Source organism: Nicotiana tabacum, chromosome 22, assembly GCF_000715075.1.
Source record: "Nicotiana tabacum cultivar K326 chromosome 22, ASM71507v2, whole genome shotgun sequence".
In the NCBI taxonomy this organism is placed as follows: Eukaryota; Viridiplantae; Streptophyta; class Magnoliopsida; order Solanales; family Solanaceae; genus Nicotiana; species Nicotiana tabacum.
In genome coordinates this window covers 173,317,681-173,336,570 of record NC_134101.1, presented here as the reverse complement: position 1 = coordinate 173,336,570, position 18,890 = coordinate 173,317,681, and the positions used below count along the sequence as shown (strand labels likewise).

At 36.9% G+C, this 18,890-nt stretch overlaps 3 protein-coding genes across 3 annotated transcripts; 2 read left to right on the top strand and 1 right to left on the bottom strand.

The window, feature by feature from the left end:
- The first annotated feature begins 5,936 nt into the window (after window positions 1-5,936).
- Window positions 5,937-6,604, top strand: LOC142176160 (uncharacterized). The gene is made up of 2 exons (XM_075243244.1): window positions 5,937-6,144; window positions 6,297-6,604. The coding sequence occupies exons 1-2, from the start codon at window positions 5,937-5,939 to the stop codon at window positions 6,602-6,604; spliced, it is 516 nt and encodes a 171-aa protein (XP_075099345.1).
- A 6,231-nt stretch (window positions 6,605-12,835) lies between these two features.
- Window positions 12,836-14,316, top strand: LOC107815412 (photosystem I reaction center subunit IV B, chloroplastic). Its single transcript, XM_016640984.2, has 3 exons — window positions 12,836-13,450; window positions 13,918-13,983; window positions 14,083-14,316. Exons 1-3 carry the CDS (start codon window positions 13,190-13,192, stop codon window positions 14,185-14,187), a joined length of 432 nt encoding a protein of 143 aa, XP_016496470.1. The 5' UTR covers window positions 12,836-13,189; the 3' UTR covers window positions 14,188-14,316.
- A 739-nt stretch (window positions 14,317-15,055) lies between these two features.
- Window positions 15,056-18,498, bottom strand: LOC107815410 (protein LOW PSII ACCUMULATION 1, chloroplastic). Its single transcript, XM_016640983.2, has 4 exons — window positions 18,084-18,498; window positions 15,731-16,303; window positions 15,539-15,589; window positions 15,056-15,292 (listed from the first exon to the last, which is right to left on the bottom strand). The coding sequence occupies exons 1-4, from the start codon at window positions 18,278-18,280 to the stop codon at window positions 15,154-15,156; spliced, it is 960 nt and encodes a 319-aa protein (XP_016496469.1). The 5' UTR covers window positions 18,281-18,498; the 3' UTR covers window positions 15,056-15,153.
- Window positions 18,499-18,890: the final 392 nt, after the last annotated feature.

Here is an 18,890-nt window from a genome sequence, read left to right as displayed (position 1 = left end):
GTTATTGCAAATGATTGAAAATACTCTGTGAAGTTTATATCTCGATTTTGAGGGTATTTGGTGAAGATTAGACTTGATTTGGCTGAATTTTCATATTGAAATTCGAATAAGAAGCCGAAGAACACACTACATACAAATTATATACAAATGACATAATGTATAAATACATACAAAAGACATAATGTATAAAATTTAGTATGAAAAATATATTTAAGTTGTATGAAGCTGTAGTTATATTTAACTGTGTAAGAATGAAAATACGATTTTAATTTCCTAGAGGTGCTTATTAGAGCAAGTGCTAATTTTTGTAAGTGTGGATACCGGGCTTTGGCTTCACCTAAAGTATGGCTAACGTAGTAAATAGGAAATTGCGTACATGGCTCTTCCCGAACTAGGACACCATTTACCGCAACTTCCGAGACTGCCAAATTAAGTAGAGTTGCTTGTCCGCTTTCGGAGTGTGAAGTAATGGGGGGGCTCAAAATATACCGCTTTAACTCTTTTAATGCATGTTGGCATTCTGGGGTCCAAGTGAGATTGTTCTTCTTTTTGAGCAGTGAGAAGAACCTGTGACTTTGATCCGAAGACCTCGAGATGACCCGGCCTAAAGCATTTATCCGCCCCGTTAATCTTTGTACGGCCTTAAAGTTGTCCACAACTGTGATGTCTTCGATTGCCTTGATTTTAATGGGGTTGATCTCGATTCCCCGATTTGACACATAAAGCCGAGGAATTTGCCCGAACTGACCCCGAATGCACATTTCTCAGGGTTGAGCTTCATATTGTATTTTCTCAATATGTTGAATGTTTCCTGCAAATGTGTCAAGTGGTCCTCAAATAGCGTGTCATCAATATAAACCTTCATTTATTTACCTATTTGTTCTTCGAACATTCGGTTTACTAGGCGTTGGTAAGTGGCACCGGCATTTTTTAGCCCAAACGACATTACATTATAGCAATAAGTGTCGTACTTAGTAATAAACGAAGTCTTTTCCTGATCCTCCGGGCTCATTTGTATTTGGTTGTACACGGAGTAGGCATCGAGAAAACTGAGGATCTCGTGGCTGGACGTGGCATCGATCATGCGATCGATATTTGGCAGAGAAAAGGAGTCCTTAGGGCATGCTTTGTTTAAGTCTTTATAGTCTACGTACATTCTAAGTTTATTCCCCTTCTTGAGTACTATAACTACGTTTGCTAACCATTCGGGATATTTTACTTCCCGGATGGATCCTATTTTGAGAAGTTTGGTTACCTCGTCCTTGATGAATGCATGATTTACCTCGAATTGTGGCCTTCTCTTTTTCTTTACCGATCTAAACTTTGGGTCCAAACTCAATCATTAAGTGGTAATCTCTGCTGAGATTCATGTCATGTCAAGGTGGGACCATGCAAAATAATCCATATTTTTAATAAAGAATTTAATGAGTTTTTTCCTGAGCTCGAGAGTTAACCCCGTGCCCAGGTATACCTTTCGATTAGGTAGATGCTCAATCAGTATGACTTGCTCCATCTCTTCGACCGTTGACTTCGTGGCATCGGAATCATCGGGGATTACGAAGGTTCGAGGTATCGCATAATCATCATCCTCAAAAGTTTTCTATAGTCCTAATCTGGTCGAGGTCGGCGACTGTGGTTGCTATTTGACTTCATGTTTTTCCTTTGATTCTGGTCCCTATTTTTATGTTAGTGCCGATACTGGTATTATCTCATCAATTGCAAACATATCTTTGGCTGCTGGTTGTTTGCCGTACACCATTTTGATTCCTTATGGTGTTGGAAATTTCAAGACTTGATGAAGCGTAGAAGGTACCGCCCTCATATTATGGATCCAAGGTCTCCGAGCAGCGCGTTTTATCTCATATCACCTTCGATTACATGGAACTTCATTTCCTAGATAGTTCCGGCTACATTTACTAGCAACATGATTTCTCCTTTGGTGGTTTCACTTGCCATGTTGAAACCGTTGAGCACCCGAGCTGTAGGCACGATTTGATCCTGGAGGCCGAGTTGCTCTATGATCCTTGATCGGATAATATTTGCCCAGCTACATGAATCAATTAATACACGTTTAACTTGAACTTTATTCATAATGATAGATATTACCAGTGCATCGTTGTGAGACTGTTCGATCCCTTTCGCATCCTTATCGTTGAAAGATAAGGTATCATATGGTAAGTAGTCTCGGGTACGTATATCCCTTGTGATTGTCACTTTGGTACGTTTGAATATCGGGACTTGGGGAATACCGACCCCACTAACAATCATATGGATCACATGTTGCGGTTCCTCCTGTTCATTTTTCATGTTTGTATCCCTGTCTCCAAAATAATTTTTAGCTTGGTGACTTAGGAACTATCGAAGGTGACCCTCATTGAATAAACGAGCCACTTCCTCCCTTAACTGCCTGCAATCTTCAGTTCTGTGACCATATGTTCTATGGTATTTGCACATTTGATTAGGGTTCCTTTGAGCTGGATCGGTCTGTAGGGGTCTGGGCCATCTAGTATCCTTAATTCGTCCAATGGCTCATACAATACCCGATGCATCGACGCTGAAGTTGTACTCTGATAATCGTGGCGCTTCTTTAGGCTCGACATGTTTATCGAAACCACTCTTACTCATGAGCCCTCGGGAATTTTGACCTCGATCATTCCTTCGATCATTTCGAGCGGGAATAAGTCCCGGTCTACTGTTTCTACGATCTGTGTTGTACGGTTAGTACCGATCTCTGTTTGATCAGGGCTCTTTGTCGATGTCTATTCAAATCTTGCCTTCGGATCTATTCGGATAAACGGAATTGGAAGGGGCTCCTAACTTATCATCCTCGACTCTGATTTTTGACCGGTATCGATTATGCACATCTGCCCAGTCACAGCTGGATATTAAATCAAATTCTATTTAAGTTGTCGTGATGTTATCGAACTCCGTTCGTTCAACCCTTGAGTGAAGGCTTGGACAGTCCAATCAACGGTGACCGGGGGTAGGTTCATGCGTTCCATCTGGAATAGATATACGAATTCCCTTAGCATTTCGTTATCGTTTTGTCTCACTTTGAAGAGGTCCGATTTCCTAGTCGCGACCTTTATTGCTCCGGTGTGCGCCTTCACAAACAAATCAGTAAGCATGGAGAAGTAGTCGATGGAATTGGGCGGCAAATTGTGATACCATATCATTGCCCCTTCGATAGAGTTTCTCCAAAAAAAATTAACAAAACAGATTCGATTTCATCATCATCTAGGTCATTTCCTTTTATGGCGAATGTATAAGAAGTGACATGCTCATTAGGATCAGTGGTTCCTTTGTACTTGGGAATTTCTAGCATGCGAAATTTCTTCGGAATGGGCTTCGGAACCACATTTGGTGGGAAAGGCTTCTGCATGAACTTCTTCGAATCCAAACCCTTCATAATCGGGGGTGCCCTCGGTATTTGATCAACCCGCGAGTTGTACGTTTCTACCTTTTTATCATTAGCCTCAATTTTCTTTTCTCCTAATTCAATCTGTTTAGTGAGCTCTTTGAGCATCTTCATGATGGAATGGTCAGTTCCCGATCCATTATCGTTCAAATTCTCCTGTACAGGTTCGACCCTATGAACAACTTCCTGTGATGTATCGAGTTCGATTCTGCTTGGTGCTCGATTCTGATTTTGGAGTTGCGCTATTGCAGCCTGCTGAGTTTGTAACATGTCAAATATCATTTGAATGCTAATCCCGCCTTCTTCACTACTATGCACGTTCTGATCAGCTTCCCAGGTGTCTCTACAGACTTTATTTTCAGGGTCGGCGCTTAAATATCCACGAATGGCGACTCGAGAACTGACATTGACTGGATCTATGGCCTGTGGTACAACGGGATTGATTGGAGGTACTCCATTTCTCAGGGCGACCATGTGCTCGTTCTCACCATGAAGACCAAGGCCGATATCTGTGTGAGTGGGTACTGCTTGAGAGTTCGACATGTTGATTCCTGAAATTAAAAACACTTACGAGAACAAGCGTAAAGGCAGTGTGTGTTATGAAGGTCAATACTAAGCAATCACTATTATCCTCAGCCCCACGCTGGGCGCCAAACTGTTTACCCTAAAAACTGGGTAACAATTAAACTTATAATGTGGTTTTAAGGATATGTGATTTCACCTAATACCAATTGATAAACGTAAAGATAAGTAATGCAAATTGTCAATAATACAAAGCAAACCAGCGTTTGGACAGAGCCCTCGAGCTCGGACACCCTCGAGCTAGTTATGCAAGAATAGTTAAAGGCACAATAAATTAATGAACAAGAAAGTAAGCTGGAAAATATTATATTGCTTTGATATTCGTGAATGTAGATATCTACAAATGATGGGGACTCCTCTTTATATAGTAGAGGAGTCCTAATTATGGTATAATTCTAATTACAGAAGTAAATTCCATGATTAGCCTAAACAACTGCCCTTGATCTGATTTGTCCGTGGATTTCCGCCGTGATCTACGCCCGATTAAGGATATCTCGCCTTTGCGTTATTGCGCTTCGTTCGAAGTCTGTCATATATAGTCTCGATCGCTGTTGGCATCGATCTCGACGAGCACCTCGAGTCATGGTCTTCGATTAAATGGCAAAATCGGACGAGCCTTATTTTAACCGTATGTGTGTGTCCAACGACTAATTTAAAATTTACTTTTCTCGTATTCTTATAAAAGTGTGTTTAATTTGATGTGCAGTTTACAGATACAGTGCTTAAAGAGGAACTTGACGAATTATGGCCCATCTTAGTTCTGTATCCAGAACGAATAAATAATAACTTTTGGTGGCGTCAGTATAGAAAACAGGCACATGCGCATCAAATAAGCTTGATTATAAATCATTTTTTGTAGCCGCAAGAGATCACCTTAAATATATGAAGGAAAATGATTTTACTGTATCTTTATTTATATGCCGTCAACACTGTACCTGATAATCGTCAGGACATATTTTTGGGGCTGAGGGCTTCGATGTTTTAATTTCATGTATAACACCGAATGACACTCACGATCTACTTGAGGCTGTTTATTATTGCCTCGATGTACTTGCTGGGGAACTTCAAAATTGTCCCCTCAATGCGAGGCCACGTGGATATTATAGAAATGGTAAACAAATTATATGGCCTGCTTATGAGCTTTAGACGACAATTTGGAGATGTAGAAAGTAATTTTTATCTGTTGGAATAAGTGCATTCGATAAATTTGAAGTAATATATTTGATAAAATAATGTATTTTATTAAAAGGCTCTTTATTTTTTAAAGTGAATGAATGTAAATTTTTTGTTAATTTACTATATACGTTTTTTTTTTGTTTTAACAAATGCATCAAAAATTCATGAACATATTTATGATCTTTACTAAATAAAAAAACTTGTCTTTCAAGAATCTTTAACCTATAAATAAGTCTGATTTTCTTTGAAAAATACAAGCAATTCACAAATTATTTTTTTCTTAGAATATAGAGTATAAAGGGTACACAACAGAAGTATAGGAGGTCTTTGAGTTAGTTCAAAAATTAGTTAAACTAGTTAGTTGGTTAGTGGCTATGTGTTGTCAGTTAGTTAGTGCTCATGAGCAATATAAGACATTGTATTGAATGACCCTATCTCTTAGACAATACAGAATGAATTTTTCTTCTTCTTCTTTTCTCAATCCTCTTCGTTAGCTAGAATCTAACATGGTATCAGAGCGGGGATCGCAAGGACTGTAATTTCGAACGATTTCCGGCGAGATTCAAGTTTTCTGACAAAGTTCAGAGCAAAGGAATTCTTCGATTTCGAGCTCAATTTCTAGCAGCCATGGCAGGTAACGAAGTCGGTTACCTAGATCATAATCATATGCTATTTTTGCAAGCTTCAGACGCTCTAGGACTTGTATTCATTCTGCTCAAGCTCATAGGTCCAGAAAACTACGCACTGTGGAGCAGAGGCGATGAGATTGGCACTCCAAGGAGAGAGCAAGCTTGGATTTGTGGATAGATCTGGTATAAAAAGCATGTATAGAAGCGAATTAGCATGGGAGAAATGCAACGCAATTGTTCTCTCATTGATTGGTAGTACTATTTCAAATGAATTAGTGCCTAGCATCGTGTATGCATCAAATGAGAAAAAAGTGTTAGCTGATTTTCAGGAGAGATTTGGTAATCAAATTTAACGAGAATCTATCATCTTTGGACTGCTATTGCGACTTTGAGACAAGGAACTGACTTAGTTACTAGTTACTATTCTAAAATGAAGGACCTACGGGATGAACTAGATGTAATAACACCTTTAGTCTCATGTGATTGTGAAGAGTCCAGGCCTTCTGTAGAGCTCTTGAAGAACATACATCTACTGCAGTTTCTCATGGGACTGAACAAAAGCTATGGTAGTATTCGAAGTAATGTTTTGGCTAAAAGACATGTGATCACTGTGAATGAAGCTTACACAATAGTCACACAAGAAGAAAGCCAAAGAACTCTAGGTGTCACAGACACATTAAAAGATTCACTCACAATTATGGTAGGAAAAGATCATGAGCTCAAACCTAAAAGGCCAAGATTGATCTGTGATTATTGTGGTTATAAAGGACACCTCAATACCCACCGTATTTCAAAATAAGAAAAAGGGTCAAAACACTGGAGGCAAGACCTATGTGAATAATACAACCACCGGTGAGGAAAAGCAGGCACCTATGCTGCCAACACAAGGAAATTTCTTTATTGAGCATCAATACAAACAGTTGGTGAATTAGTTGTAGAAAACTGCCACAAATGATTGTTCCACAAACACTACAGGTATTATCACTTTAATGACAAATGTAGCTGCTATGATCTTGTTTGGATAGTGGACTCAGGCGCAACTCACCATATGACACATTGCCATGGTGTTTTAGATAATTTTAAAAGGGTCGATCATAGGACAGATGGAGTACAGTTACCTACAAGCAGTAAAGCAGACATAACACATACATGAGATGCATTAGTTTTAGGGGATACAACAATTAAAGGAATTCCTTATGTGCCAGATTTTAAATTCAACCTATTATCAGTATCAAAACTCACTAGATAGTTGTGTTGCTCAGTTAGTTTTTACCCTGATTTCTGTATATTTCAGGGGCTCTACAATGACAAGGTGGTGGGAATTGGTAGAGAAAGCAATGGATTGTACCTGATAAAGAAGAATTTACCAATAACAACAGCAAGTTTTCTGAAGGAAAATGGAGAAACAAGACTGTGGCATTTAAGACTAGGTCATGCATCAGAAAAATCTATTCAGCATATTTTAGAGTTGAAGAATAAGATACATGCTAGAGAGCAGGACAATTGTGAGGTGTTCCCTTTAGCAACGCAATGTCGGTTACAGTTTCTTATTAGTAGCACCAGGTCAAGTAGTTGTTTTCAGCTTGTACACATGGATGTTTGGAGACCTCATAAAGTACCTACATATGACAAGAAGCTTTATTTTGTTACAATAGTAGAGGACTATAGCATATTTACTTGGGTATGATTAATACAATCTAAATGTGAAGTAGTTATTGTAATAAAGAAATTCATTGCAATGATAAACACTCAGTTTGAGGTTGTTAGATCAGATAATGGTACTGAATTATTCAACTTTCAATGTATTACCTTGTTTGCTTCTCTTGGGATCATACACCAGAGTAGTTGTCCATACATCCCCACAATAAAATAGGGTGGTTAAAAGAAAGTATAGGCATATATTGGAGGTTGTAAGAGTCTTAAAATTTTAAAGCTCAATCCCTAGGAGGTTCTGGGGTGATTATGTAAGAACAACAATATACTTGATAAAAAAATTGCCCACTAGTGTATTGCAAGGTATATCACCTTATGAGTTGTTGTATGGAAAGCCAGCCAAGATAGATCACTTAAAGGTATTTGATTGCTTATGTTATGCAAGTAACATACCTAAATGTGACAAATTTACAATTAGGGCTAGAAAGGTTGTTCTTATTGGATACTCAGAAACATAAAAAGGTTATAAGCTATATGATCTCGAGAACAGAAGTATATTTGTTAGCAAAGATATGGTGTTCAAAAAGCAAATTTTTCCTTTTGAAAGAACTAAAGATTCAGATAGTTCAGAGGACCTATTCACTTCTCAACATTCATTTGAAGCAGGAGATGTGCAACAACCACATGCAATGGTGATTCCAACTACACCCAGGACATGCAGTTACTAATTGATGACAACATGCTATAAAAGTGGAGAATGCTAGTGATGAAACAGTCATAGACCATGCAGTATCCAGTGGAGAACATGATATTGCAGCCCCGATAACTAAAAATTCTATATTTGAACAAACAGTTGAGACAATAGAAGTTCAGGAACCACTCTTGGATACAACAGAAAAAGCTTGTGCAATGGAGATGCATCCACAACCAGTATCTGCAGAAATAGAGACTAGGAAACCTAGTCGACAAGGAAAACCCCTCCATTTGGCTTAAGGACTACATCACAACTGCTAAGAACACACTAATAATGCATATTCCATTTTTAATGTAATCTCCTATGATCACCTATCCCCTTCATATCAGTCATATCTCAGTGTCTTTTTCAGTTTTAACTGAACCACAAAGCTCTGCATGATTCAAGATGGATAGAAGCTATGGAGCAAGAGATTAAAACACTTGAAGAAAATCATATCTGGGGGGGTGGTAGACTTGCCAGAAGGGAAGAAACCAATTGGTTATAAGTGGGTGTTTAAGATCAAATATAAGTCAAATGGAGAGGTTGAGAGATTTAAGGTAAGACTGGTAGCAAAAGGATACACCCAACAAGAAGGGTTGGACTATCACGAGACATTCTCACTAATTGCCAAAATGGTAACTATAAGAACTGTCCTTACATAGTAGCCTCAAAGGGATGGATCCTCTACCAAATGGGTGTCAATAATGCATTATTACACGGGGATCTTTATAAAGAAGTATACATGGTCTTTCCACAAGGTTTCCAAAGCCACTGGAAAATAAAGCTTGCAGATTATTGAAATTACTCTATGGCCTGAAACAGGCTTCAAGACAATAGAACATTAAGCTCACAGATGCATTAGTAGGAGCAGTATATTAGCAGAGTGCATATGATCACTCTTAATTCACTAAGTAGACAACACATGACATTGTTATTATCTTAGTGTACGTTAATTATCTCTTAATCACAGGTAGCAACATGTCCCTTGTGGAAGAGGCCAAGAGTATATTACACAACAAATTTAGAGTCAAAGATTTGGGTGAACTCGGATATTTCTTAGGCATATAAGTGATGAGATCAGATAAGAGGGTGCTGATAAACAAAAGAAAATATACACTAGAGTTGATTTTCACTACAGGACTAGCTGCAGCCAAACCTACCTCTACCCTTGTTGAGGTAAATCAAAAACTAACTACCACAAAGTATGACAAACATGTAGGAAAAATGAAAATGAAGAATTACAGGATATAGCAAGTTACCAAAGGCTAGTAGGTAAGTTGCTATATTTGACCATCACACGACCTGATATTTGCTTTGGTGTGTAAGTGTTAAGTTAGTTCATGCAACATCCTAAACAATCTCACTTAGATGCTGCACTTAGAGTGGTCAGATATATCAAAGGCTCACCTGGTTTAGGTATCTTTCCCAAAAGGGGCCCTATCTCTCATCTCTCTGCCTTTTGTGATTCTGATTGGGCAGCATGCCCAAAAACACATAGGTCGATCACTGGATATATTATGAAGCTGGGGGATTCCTTATTATATTGGAAGTCCAAAAAGCAGCAGACAGTGAGTTGTAGCTCAGCTGAAGCTGAATATAAACGTCTTGCAGCAGTAGCAACTAAGATTACTTGGCTTGTTGGATTATTGCAGGAATTGAATATTGTAGTGCACCAACCAGTTGACTTTTATTGTAATAGCAAATTTGCTCTTCAAATTGCAGCAAATCTTATTTTTCATGAGAGAACAAAATAGATCGAGATAGATTATCATTTTGTTCGGGAGAAAAATAAAAAATGGACTGCTCGCACCTCATTATATTTCAACAAAACATCACTTGGCTGATCTTATGACAAAAGAACTTGGTGTTGCTCGGCACTCTTTTCTTCTTTCCAATCTAGGAATGTTCAATGCTTTCCACTCTCCAGCTTGAGGGGGAGTCTTGGGATATAGGGTATTAAAGTGTACATAATAGAAGTATAGGGGGTCTTTGAGGTAGTTCAAAAATTAGTTAAAGTAGTTAGTGGACAACTGGCTATGTGATGTCAGTTAGTTAGTGCTCATGAGCACTATAAGACTTTATATTGAATGACCCTCTCTATGAGACAATACATATTGAATTTCTCTTCTTCTTCATTTCTCAATCTTCCACGTTAGCTAGAATCTAACACTTTTCCCTTAAAATATTATAAGAGAGACTAATCAATTGGCGGAAATTACAGATTCAAGCATAGAAGAGAAACATTCTTGAATGCTACTTGTTATGTGGTTTAGTTAAATCCCGAAGATACAAAAAGAAAAATTACCAAGATAAAATTGCCACTTATTCTTCCATTTGCTCAGGGAAGAGACTCCAATTATCTTCAAGAAATGTTTTCTCTATGTGCCTCTAAGCCAAGTAACTTTATATATCATGTTCTCTTTACATATAAACAAGTAAGAAGAAGTAAAGAATACAAGGCAAAGTTAGAGTCTTTGCTGCTAAAGGCATGTATATCATCAAGAAACGGAAGAGGCAACTATAGCTTCGATGGCTTGAAAAATCTACTTAGATATAATCCTTAAATATTAGTCAAAGTGGAGTTTCTACTAGAACATTGCTTTACTCTTGTACAGAGGAAATTGGGTTCCTTTATGAAAAGCCTATGTATTTTCTGTTAGTTTACTGCTCTGTGTTTGGTTTTTTTGTTAGCTAGACTAAAATTTGTTGTGAGTAACCAAGTAGATGTTGGGCCTAAGTTTGGGGAAGCTAATGCACTGGATGAAAATATTGGGCCTAAGGCAAAATTGAGAAAGAGTCTGCGAATCAAAAAGCCCAATACTTTGCTGAAGGACTTTGTGTAGAATCTCGAAGGACAGGTGTCAAGAGATTAGTGATAGCCAAGAGAATGTCCTTGTTGTTATTAGTAGCAGAATAGTAGTGGAGGTAGGCTTATTTTGTATTCAGTATCGTATGTGTTTTCTCTCATCCTCATTTCCTCTGTCAGAGTCTGTTTCCCATCTCCTTCTTATTCCTCTTATGCATCTGAGTCTTCCTAAGTTCTATTGGAATTTTGTTCTCAGTTTACAATAGAAACTCTGTTAACTGTTGTAGCATTTGGAGTGTGTTACAAAATTGCTCAAATTTTAGCAAAGTTAGAGGATGATAAGTGCTCACGGTAATATATAAAGGACTAAGTTAGACCTAAGGGACAATTTTGACTAAAAACTCTAAAGCATTTGTCTTTTTCCTCATATTTATACAATTTTCACTCAAAATTTGCAGAAAATAAATGCAATTACCTCAATAAAGGTCTTGAAACTTTTCTGGACTCATGAAAAGCTCATAATCCACAATACGAATTGCAAGATCCAAATCCCGACGCATGATTTGGCTCCCTCCAAAGTAAGATATTTTCATAAATGGGAAATAGGTAGTCAAAGAAGTAGTATGCATAGTATATATTAACTCACGGACGTGAAGATTCCTATCCTTCAACATATACAACAGTTGCAACATTGATCAGTTGAGGATGTGTTTCCCTATCTGGAAATTTAAAATATTTTGGTGGCTGCAGGATAAACAATAGCCAAATGTGGTATTAGTTTGTAGGCATATGTAGCAATTAGTGCCTTTGGTTTTGAGAATACACTTTCGCTAGCTTGCATTTCATTGAACACTTAGGGGTGTCAATGGTTCGGTTCGGCCGGTTATTTTATAAAAGTTGTACCATACCAATTTTTCGGTTATTCTATTATGTATAACCAAAATTAGACTTTTCGAAACTGCCCCAATCATGTCGGTATCGGTACGGTTCGGTTAATTTTCAGTATTTTTTTTTTAATATCATGTAAAATTCACCAGTAGAAATAGAATTGCAATAATATACATTCTTTTATAGGACTTAGCAAAACTCTCTAGACATTTTTACTGTTTAAAGGGTGTTAAAAAAAAGGTGGCTAAAGTATAGATCCATCAACTATTCTACAATAGCGTAACAAAGGCAAAAAAAAAATATTAATCACACGAGTTGAAAGATATACCAAGCTGGGACTCAAGAATAAAGTCTATAGAAGATTAAATATTCAAAAAGATAAATCTAAATTATATGAAAGGAAACATATTCAATACATTGTAGTTTGCTACTCATAATCGCTAGAATACTTTGTGTCTTGCTAATAAAGATACTTGAAATAACTTAGTTTAAGTAGAAGTAGCATAATAGGTTTTAGGAATTAGTATTTTGAGTTTAATTACTTGTTGGCTTGTAATAGTTTTCATAATTCCAAGGCTCAAAGAAAATTTAATGCATTATTATTTTTAAACTTACTAAATAAATATATTTTCTACATGTAAAATTTATTCGGTACGGTTCGATATTTTTTTGGTTTATTCTAATTATCGGTGCGGTTATATATTTATATAAAAACCTATGGTTTCTTAAAAAGAAACCTAAAAATCGGTTTCTTAAAAAGCATCTACTTACAGTATCCTGTAATTCAATAATAGAAGTGAACATCCATTTCACTGTTTCGAAACAATCTAAAAGGGAATTGAACACATTAATTGAGAATAAATAAATGTGTTAAAGATGCATCACTCAATGCTTCATTACTAGTTTGCCATATAATACGAGATATTAATGCATATAATTAGTTTTCCAACTAAAAGAAGTAAATATCATTGATTATTCATTTTTGATATTGTAATAGGTAATTTTCTTTTACAATAAGTTAGCACATATATTAATATTATACTATCAATAATACATAAAAAGCGATTTTTATATTGAAAAATATGAGAGGAAAAATGGAGAGAAAGAAGACCTAAAAGTGGTACTAACATTATCCACAAGAATGGGATATGGTAACATGTGGCATTGCGTAAGTGGATGAAGTAATGGCGTGTGGTAGCTAAGTTGATCTTTAGTAGCCTCTCAAATCCGACTTGTGTTTTTGCCCCAATACATTAATTTTTCTGCTTCATCATTTGTTTGCAGCAGAGACAAATTAAGACATGGCAAGTAGCAGCATGGCTTCTGCTGCATCTGGTTTTATGGTGGCCACACCCAATATTGCTACCTCTAACACTGCTCCTCGCACCTCTATGTTATTCTTCTCCTCCTCCAAGAACAACACCACCACCAACTTCCCGAGGCTCGTTGTTAGGGCCGCGGAAGAGGCTGCGCCGCCAGCTGCTACCGCCACCGCTGAAGGTGAAGCTCCTCCTGCCAAAGCTGCCAAGCCACCTCCGATTGGACCCAAGAGAGGAACCAAAGTAAGTACTCCCGTTTTAATCCTTGAAAGTTTGACTGAGCACAAAATTTAAGAATGAAATGATAACTATAGTACATATTATGATCTTAAACATTTGTGTGGCTATAGGAGTATGGAAAAGTTTTATAAATATAGGAAGATCATTTTCTTTCAACTGATTAAAAAAGATAGAGCGCCATATGGAATTAATGAAATAGATTGGAGTAGTTCAATAACACGCAGACCAACATATCTGGTACAGCAGCAAGAACTGAACTCATAATTTTCAGTCTGTATTTTGTGGACCAACTGCACCTACTATACAATAAGTTCTAGCTTAATATAAATATATGTTCAACTCTATAAATGTAATTTGATTTGAAAATGGTGAATAAGGTAATTCAAGTCGAAGACAGTGAGTGTGTTTGCATCTTGTATACAACCACAAACTATAGCAGCTAGATTATTCTAAACTGTTATTAAATACAGGTGAGAGTTTTAAGGAAGGAGTCTTACTGGTACAAGGGTGTTGGTTCAGTTGTAGCTGTTGATCAGGTAAGTAACTTGATTAGAATCCGTACGTGTCTTTTATGTGAGTGTGAAATTTGAAATGTTTAACTTTGACCTTCTTCATTGCTGGTGGTGATGGTGCAGGATCCAAACACACGCTACCCAGTCGTAGTAAGGTTCAACAAAGTGAACTATGCTAATGTATCTACCAACAACTACGCATTGGATGAAGTCGAAGAAGTGAAATGAAAGAATGGAAGTAATTAACTAGTTCATGGTTTTTCATATTTGTAATATGCCCGGCCCTGTGCTTTCCATGTTTAATCTCTAGTTATATACTGGCTTTGAATGTGAATCTGTATCATAATTTCTTGCAAATTTCTCCTTCCATTTCTTATTAAGTTTGTTGCCATTGTTCAATCAATTCTCTCGAACCATCTTAATTAGATTGCTTAGTATCAGTTCGTTGGGTCTGTTTAGCTGAGGACTTAAAGAGAAGGATCAAACCCCATCATTTTTACATCAATATTTGCAGTTTTTTGGTACTAAAGTGGGAGGAAATGAACTCTAGCTAAGGCAATATACGAGATCCATTCACAGTTTCTCGACCCTGTAAGTTTGGCTTACACTCCAATTGACCTCTCTTGTTTCCATTCCATTGTGAGAAGATAGAGAACGAAGCAGCAAGTACTCGAACCGTGCCACGATTTTTCTTTGATCTAAAAGCAAAAATATAATTTGTTCGGGAAAAATATATAATGCACCAGAATGTTTGATCAGCTTTATAGACAACAGTAATGATCTATGCCAACATGAACAATTTGAGGACTTTGGTTTCACATACAGTAGACAACTTTCGTATCAAATAAACTTAATACTGGAAATGACAATACCTAGTTTAACAATTTCATCTTCCATTATGGACTGCGTTAAAACTTGATGGCACGTATGAAAGGGTACCTACATGCTTCCTTAAGCAACATGCATAATCCGGCTCCCTTCCCCTGCTTTCACTCTCGGAAACACCATGGCCTGGAGAGGCAGGAAGTTAACCTCACCAATAAAGGAAAGAAAAGGGAAGAAATAAGTAAACTAAAGCAAATGAAAACTCGGCAGATGCTATAATTATGAATTGAAGAGGAAAAAAGAACCATATTGTTAACATAATTTAATCTAATTCTTCAAAAAATAAAAAGAGAATTCTGATCTCATTTCTTAAACTCTTCCATCCATGCCATCAAGAAGACCAGACCAAATTCCCTTTACTGGTGGCAATTGCACTACAAAAGCATTCCAAGGAGGATAACCAACACCGCTGCCACGCACACGGCCATCCAGGCGTAAAGATAAATACCTGCACATGATCAAAATTGCAAAAAATTAATCGACATATTACATTTAGTAAACTCGTTTATGATAATAGCTAGACTCGTATTTCAAGATTTGTTAACAGATTCAAGTAAAACCATGATAAAGGTACATTTTGCTGAACACGATAATGCTAACATTTGTCATTTTGGACACACCCTACAAAGAAGTTAATCAGCCAATCTATCTTTTAAAAAAACCACATATACTACTAAAGTTGTAGAATACTTACACTGGAGATTCAGGAGAGACGTTGGCTAGTTTCTTTTGTTCATCTATCCACCTATCACGAGTGAGCCAAACATGAGTATCTTTGTTTTCACTTCTTAATGTCAATGCAATTATCGTTAATGTCAGCAGCACAAGTGAGAGAAGAAACAGTTTCAAGTTAGACAAAGTTCCATTTTGTTGATAACACACTTACTTGGTCCACTCAGTGGCATAAAGAGGAGCAAGCTGCCATAGCCTTTTTCTTCTGGATACCTTCTCCTCAAGTTCTTCATTCTCTTCAAACTCAAAACTAGGAGAAATTCCATCAGTTGCAAAAGGGACCACAAGCACCCCTCTTTCAAGAAGGCCATCGGTAAATGGTTCGCTGAGTCTGAAACATTCTGAAATGAAAGCCGAAGGGCCAGCAAGGATGACCAAACGAGCAATTCCTCTGAAAGCACTCAGGGGAACGATTTTCTTCTCATCCACACGAAGCTTAAGATTTGCAAGATTTTCCTCTCTTACTAATCTTGCCACCTGTGCATTCTTTGCTCTATTCTCCCTATAATACAGAAAAGCAAATACAGAGACTGCGACGAGGTCTATGCCAAGGCCTTTTAGGATCTCAGGAACTTCAGCTGCTCTTGATGAATTGGCCAATGCCGCAATTAGTCGTGTAGAGGCAATGAGTCCTCCAAGACCACCACTTGCAATGAAAGCAACATAGAAGAACATCCGAACAGACCGAAAGGGAGTAAGAACTTCACTTCTTATCTTGGCTGTGGAACTAAATAACAAAGAAAATCAATATTGTAAGGTTACTTCACTTTAAAAGAGAGCCTGATATCATACTAAATGAGTCTGAAATTGGCGGCACATGTACAGAGAACACATCCACACTAAAAGTTAAAACTAAGCTCAGCACATTCCGAACAGCTGTCAGAAACTCGGAAACAAACAGACCTGTTATGGTTGAATCTGTAATACGAGGAGCTTAATGCACACAACAATATGTCTTAAAAGAACAACAATAACACTTATTCCTATCATTCAGCTACAAGAAAAAATCATGACCTAAGCATATCAATTTCATATTCTTATTATTAGTCTCTCGATTTGAGCCACAGCATTGATGCTCTTGTGGAGCAGCAAGTTCTTCTCTGTTTCTCCATCAACAAAGCAAGGCCTGAATGATAACCTTTAATAAGTGAACTTCCTCCAAACCAGTTCTGCTACAGAGGTGAAGCGTATTTGTAACAAACTTTCTCCCAAGGAATTCCATTTATAATGATTCAGGGAGACATTGGAAGGGAAGATTATGGTTGCCGCTGAACTGCCACTAAAAGGAATGTCTAAGTGGCTAAAACATCTATACCCTGGTACTTTTTTCCTTTTGTGATAATTAAAGTAATTTTATTAAAGTTACTGGGGGCCTAAGGAGGATATATACCCTGAGGTTTCTATTGAACAAACTAATGTTTTCCCCAACCAAAAGTTGTCTGATTAGCTACCAGTTGATTCATATATTACTCTCTCCTTTGCCAGCAGCATATTTCTGTTCTAACTAAATAGATTCTTAAGAGATTCCGTAAGCAGGACAATAATGTTGGAAATAGACAAAATAAACAAAACAGCAAAATCCATCTCAACCAAGAAGTGAAGCAGCAACCAATCAAGCCAATGCCCATGTACAATTAGGTGCTTGCAATAAGCTAAAAATTATAATTTATATACACGGATTGGGCATGCATAACCTATAACTCACCAACTTAAAATCAGCATAAATTGCAGGTATTTATTTTAGATAGATTTAGCCTACATATCAAATGATTATGGAGTTAAATTCTTGTAAATTTAAGGGAATATGTACCAAAAAGAGATCTTTAAGCAGATTGCTTTTGAATTGGTAAAGAAATAAAAAAAGAATGTAGCACTAACATGTGGAAATTTTGTTTATAATATATGCTCTACGGCTTTTGCACGTCACATTCTGAAGGCACAAGATACTCATTCCCTGCATCTAACAGACTAGATTCATGACCAAACTCTTCTTCACAATTTAGCAAATGATAAGCAATGAGTGGAAGAGTCTACTGTGAATTTTATAAAAGAAGCTCTATCTACTCTTGTGCATTCGCTAGTGATATGATAAACACACCACAATTCACAAACAACAGATTATATAACTAATGAAGTTAATAAGTACTCCCTCCGACAGAACACGACGTTGAAGAAATAAAAGAAGGTTTTTGAAACTTGTGATCCTAAACATGTTATACCATTTTTGTGGTTGTGAGAGATTCTCGTTAAGGGTAATATTGGAATCCTAAAACAGGGTTTCCTTATTAGGAAAGGGTTCATTCTTTTCTCGAACTAACTAAAAAGGAAATAGGTTCACACATATATTGAAATGGATGGAGCATTAGTTTTAAGATTTGTTGCTTTCAAAAGAGGTCTTTAATCTACGCCATATCCTTCCCTGTTAATAATCCTCGAAATTATTAAAAAAAAAAAAAAAATCTAACCAACAAAAGCATCTAATTTCAAAACACGAGTTGAAATGATACCTTATACTATCAGAAGAAGGACTCGAATTACTACAAACTATAGAGAGCAATTTGGGTTTACGTCTGGAGCTGGTGACATCAGTATAGAATTTCGCACCATCTTTCAATTGGCGGGAAAATGCGAACCGTTTATTAGCGCTAGGATGGAAGTTGGGTGAACTGACGGTAATATAGGAGAATTGCGCCGCCGTAGCCATAGCTCAGCAGCGATTTTGATTTTCCGGCAGAAATGCAGTGGTTTTTGAAGGTTTAAACATGGCTGCTACCACCGCGAATTTGGGGGATGGTGGATATTAATTTTGGATGATCCAAACACTGCCACGACGATTTTGGCTTTGTTTATGGTAGTGGCGAAATTACTACCAAAATGATTTTAAAATAAAACTTGGAAAATACTTTTCAGAAATTCCTAAATGGGAGTATGAATCAAAATACAGCTTCTTTAAGTTTCTTTTATTTTACTCCTGTCACTTTTTTATAACTAACTTTAGTGTACGTGCACGTCATTCAGTATAAAATATATAAAATAAATAAATAAATTATTGTATACATTGAAACAATATCTTCTCAACATACAAAGATGATGAATATAGTTGAATTAGTTATATAATATAATATCTTGTGAAATAAGAAATAAATATGTCATGTTGTTGTATCTCGTCTAACATCTCTTTGGAATACAAGTAATACAAATTTCGACTATCAATTAGACCAATAATAGTATTATATTACGTCACAATTTGTCAAATTTTTTATTTCATCAAAATATTATAAACTTTGACTACTGGATATAAATATTTAACCTGA